The sequence below is a fragment of the Buteo buteo genome, chromosome 19, assembly GCF_964188355.1.
Source record: "Buteo buteo chromosome 19, bButBut1.hap1.1, whole genome shotgun sequence".
Lineage (NCBI taxonomy): Eukaryota > Metazoa > Chordata > Aves > Accipitriformes > Accipitridae > Buteo > Buteo buteo.
Genome location: NC_134189.1, coordinates 21,328,494 through 21,333,003, shown reverse-complemented (window position 1 = coordinate 21,333,003; position 4,510 = coordinate 21,328,494). Strand labels below are relative to the sequence as shown.

At 55.6% G+C, this 4,510-nt stretch overlaps 1 protein-coding gene across 1 annotated transcript; it reads left to right on the top strand.

The window, feature by feature from the left end:
• Nucleotides 1-1,123: 1,123 nt before the first annotated feature.
• On the top strand, nucleotides 1,124-3,753 carry LOC142042051 (homeobox protein NANOG-like). The gene is made up of 4 exons (XM_075051513.1): nucleotides 1,124-1,292; nucleotides 1,744-2,012; nucleotides 2,737-2,826; nucleotides 3,337-3,753. Exons 1-4 carry the CDS (start codon nucleotides 1,124-1,126, stop codon nucleotides 3,751-3,753), a joined length of 945 nt encoding a protein of 314 aa, XP_074907614.1.
• Nucleotides 3,754-4,510: the final 757 nt, after the last annotated feature.

Here is a 4,510-nt window from a genome sequence, read left to right as displayed (position 1 = left end):
CTTTATTTGTACTTCTTCCAGGTGGTTTTCCAGGTTTTGTAACTCCTGGGCTGTGATAAGTTTTCAATTTCCTTACAGGAAGGGGTAATAGCTGGGCGGGGGGAGTTTATCTTCCCCAAGCAGACTGTAGGCCCTGGCTTCAAATCCTTAAGATCTGTAAGGCTTTTTTTTTTCTTTTTTTTTTTTTCCATAGCTGCACCACTCTCGTTTCCATTGGAATCTGACTGGATGATTCCCACCCCTCCCTGGTGTACCAAAAATAAACTTGAGGTTTTTGGGTTTTTTTGGTTGTTTCTTTTTTTTTTTTTTTAAGCTACCACTTCTTTCAAAACCAAAAAGCGTCAAATGGCTGAGGAAAGAGGCTTGAAAAAGGCCAAGTGCCATTTCTCCCTGCCCCTGCAAAACAGGCCTGCCTGCCTCAGCCTTGGGCTAGCCACTGGGCAAGCAGCTTGGCTTTCTGCGAGCCCTCCTCCCCCCAGCACAGCCACCTCTGTAGGGCCGCCTGCGTCCCGTGTCCGTGTGTCCCCCCCCCCGCCCCCAGTCTGTACTGACTTGCGGGGAGGTGGAGGGCTTATCTCTTGGCGATGATGGTTGCGATCTGCAATGCAGACACGCATAGTCTCCGCATGCCCCGGGGCAGGCTCTGCGGTCCCCCCCCCCGCCCCCGCCTCCATTCTTTTGCATTCGGGTGGGGACCGGGGAGAGGAGGTGGGGAGAAAGAGTGTTAAATGGGGGGGTGGGGGGTGTCTGCCCAGCCCTGTCCAACTCACCGGGCGACTCTGCTCGGGCCTTTGGGCCCCGAGGGGGACACAAGGGTCTTCCTCCCCCCCCCCAGCAGGGAGGGGGGTGCTGGCAGCACCGGCCCGACCTAGGAGCCAAGGTGGGAAGCGGGGCCCGGTGCCGCAGCCCTCCCCCACTCCCTGAATACCCCCCCCCCAAGCCCCTCCCCTCCAATCAACCCACTTTTAACATGACAATGGCCATGACAATCCCTCCTAGCCCAGGCCAGGCTGGGGAGGACATAAAGCATCCCCCCCCCCCACCCCCGCCTAATGGGGTACCTGCCTGCAGCCTCCGCCGCCAGCTCGCTGCCCGCTGGGGGCTGGGGGGTCCCGGGCCGGCCATGAGTGCCCACCTGGCCATGCCCACCTACCTGCCCTACCCCGGCTCCGTCATGTATGGGGACTACTACTGGCTCTCCCCAGGGAGCATGGACAACGTGCCCGTCGAGGAAGCTCCGCCGGCGGACACCCCCCCCTTCCCCGCGGCGGTGAAGACCCCCAGCCACCCAGGTAAAGGGCGGCCCGGCCCCGGGGGGAGCCATCGGGCTGCCCTTGGCTTGGGGAAAGGGGGGGGTGGTGGTGGTGGTGGTGGTGGTGTCCCTCGTGTGCCTTCTGCCCCGGGGGTGGGGGGCCATGCCGCTGCTGCCGCCCCAACGAGGGTGCGACGGGGGCTGCTCGGCCGCCTGCCCCGCTGCAAGCGGGGGGGAGGCTGCCGGGGGTCTCTGGGACCGGGTGGGACATGGCAGAGGTGGGAGCGGAGAAAGGGGGGGTCCCGGCTCCGCTGCCCCCAGGGTGCCCGTGGCACACGACGCTTCTCCGCGCTGCCTGCGGCTGCGGGGTCCCTGCAAGTCCCCGGGGCACCCGCAATCTTAAATTCTCCCCAGAAGCTGGACTTCCAAGGCTTTGACTCTTCTCCGCCCGGCCCCGCTCAGCCCGGTTCCCTCTCTTTTTTTCTCCTCAGATGTCTCTCCGGCTTCCTCCAGCTCTGGGACGCTCATCCAGTACACCCCCGACTCCGCCACCAGCCCCACGGCGGAGCGCCCGTCTCCCCATCCCTCTTTCCCGAAGGTCAAGGAGGAAGGTGAGGGTGTGGTGAAGAAGGCCAAGAGCCGCACGGCCTTCTCCCAGGAGCAGCTGCAAATCCTGCACCAGCGGTTCCAGAGCCAGAAGTACCTCAGCCCCCAGCAGATCCGGGAGCTGGCTGCCGCCCTGGGGCTCACCTACAAGCAGGTGAACGTCTTGCTCTGAGCAGCTGAGTCGCATCTCTGGTGTGACGTGACCTTGCGAGCGGTTTTTGGGGGTGTTTTTTCTTTTTTTCTTAAAAAACCCAGAGATGAGTTTCTTTCGTGGTCTTGTTTATGCCACTGCTTACGTGAGAGAGCAGAGGGTGTGAAAACTTATGACTCAGTCTTCCTCTTATGTTTGGTTCAGCACTACCCACCCACTCCGTGCAGGTGGTTGAAAGCGCATGCAGAGTCAGGCTACTGTTCGGCGTGGACGTGCGTTGTCTCTGAACATGAAAAGTCAGGTACTTGCGCTGCTGTGCAAGTTGCCTTTCTTAGTCAGAGTGGCACCTGGGTCTCTCCCTAGAGAGGGTCCTTGCCCCACCAGCTACTCGCATCTGACTGAAGGAATGACTCCTGAGTCAGCACTGATTTTGGCACAGCAGCGAGATGCCGCTGCTGTTACAAGCTGTGGTTTGGCAGTTGTCTTGGCCTGCCTTTCAGGTAGGGTTTTTGTCCCGTGGTAATCGGAGGAATAAGAGTGTTAGTTTTTCAAATCTCAGCTCTGTGATTCCATGGCTACCTGCATATTGTTAGCTGCTGCAATTGCGTGCGGTATCAGGAGCCAAGAAGAAACTGGATTGTAGTAGAAGGCAAAACTTCTTTAGGATGTATAGTAAGCTCTGAGAATGAATTTCTAATGTCCTATGTCCTTTCCCCATCACTTCTAGGTGAAAACGTGGTTTCAGAACCAACGGATGAAATTTAAACGTTGCCAGAAGGAGAGCCAGTGGGTGGAAAAAGGGGTCTATCTACCACAGGTGAGAGAATTCCCCCTTCCCCCATCACCACCAGTCACGGTTCCTCCAGTCTCTGGGGAGAAGTGTGTCATGTCCAACCTGCTAACTCAAACAATGCAGGGGACTTGTTATTACTAAGCTAGTTGTATTTCTTGTAATCGGGTTTACAGTGGCATCTATTTTAAGCCTGCCCTGGCAACTGAAAGAGCTTTGTTTCCAGTCCACTTATCTCCCAGTTGAGACTAGAAAGAAAACAAAATAGCCAAAGAGGGCCAGCAAGGCTACTCCTGCGGTTTTTCTCCCCAGCATGGTGTTCCCAGACATGTTGAGCTGGAGATTACTAACTTAAGAGCTTGTCAACTCCGCTATTATTAGTCTATAGTGAGGACAATAAGTACCAAAAAAAAAAAAAAGACACTATTGTTTGGCTTGGGGAGAGGGGGCAGGGGAGAAAGGAGGACCCATCCAAAAGAATGGGCACAGCTGGTGTGGTGCTCTGCTTTACTGAACAGCCTTCTCTGTCTCTCCTAGAACGGGTTTCATCAGGCTGCATACCTGGATATAACCCCCACGTTTCACCAGGGCTTCCCCGTGGGTGCCAGCAGAAACCTTCAGGCTGTGACCGGCGTGCACCAGGCTTACAGCGGTGGCCAGACTTATGGGAACGGGCAGAGCCTGTACTCATTCGTGGCTGTGGAGGATGAGGGGCTCTTTGGAAAAGGTGGGACAAGCTGCAATAGCCAGCAAACCATGGGTTTATTAAGCCAGCAGATGAACTTCTATCACAGCTACCCTGCTGATACGGATTATGTCAGCCTGGAGTCAGAAGACACCTACGGCTTCCAGAGCACCTCTGACGGCATCATATCGTTCTCGAGCTCTCCTGTACGGCATCAGTACCAGGCCCCTTGGCATCCCCTGGGGACCCAGAATGGTTATGAGTCTTAGGTTTAAGTATTTTTTTCCTCCCTTCTCCTGTTTTTTCTCATGGGATTTCTGGGGTCTTGACTCAGGGATCCAGGTTCCACTCCTTTCTCTTGCCCCTCCTCCCCTACTCCTGTTTTAACCATTGGGGGGGTGCAGCACCCTGCTGCCTTGGGCTAGCTTTCTATTTAAAGGCACCTGACTGTACATAGCTAACCCTTGGCAAGGGTGCTTTGTGTGTGGATAGATGAGACTTCATTCACGGAGGGGAATGTGCAAGGCCACAGACAGGAGCAGCAGAGGTGGTAAAGGTCCGTGTTTGCTCTCCACGTCTCGCCTCCCTCTGCTGCCTCTTTAGCAGGTGATCTCTGATCCTCACCCTGTGTGTCTTGCAGCAGAGCTTTGCTGGAGAAGAAAACCCTGTACTTCAGCATATTTCTGCTAGAAATACCCTGTTGTAGCCCAGAACCTTTCCTACTGTCTTGCCTATTTCTGATGCTACCTCAGCCAGCTAACTGCTAATAGGTTCTTCAACTACATCCTCTTGTCCCTCACCAAAAAGCTACATGAGATCATCTGATTTCAGATGATTTGATCCAGTTACTCTCAGCAGCCCCTCCTGGAGGGGTCAGTGCCTGCCTACCGCTTGCCTGCTGCCCTCCTGTGTACCATGGGCAGTTCAGAGGAGGGGAGGAGCAGAGGAGAGAAAGTAGGGTAGAGTATTGCCCATATATCACATGGAAACTTTGGTTTCCAAAGCTGCTAACTTCTTTGTGCCTGT

Coding starts and splice junctions, on each gene's coding strand:
- LOC142042051 (XM_075051513.1), top strand. CDS start 1,124: ATGAGTGCCCACCTGGCCATGCCCACCTACCTGCCCTACCCCGGCTCC. Junction 2,013..2,736: donor TGGGGCTCACCTACAAGCAG/GTGAACGTCTTG, acceptor CATCACTTCTAG/GTGAAAACGTGGTTTCAGAA. Junction 2,827..3,336: donor AAGGGGTCTATCTACCACAG/GTGAGAGAATTC, acceptor TGTCTCTCCTAG/AACGGGTTTCATCAGGCTGC.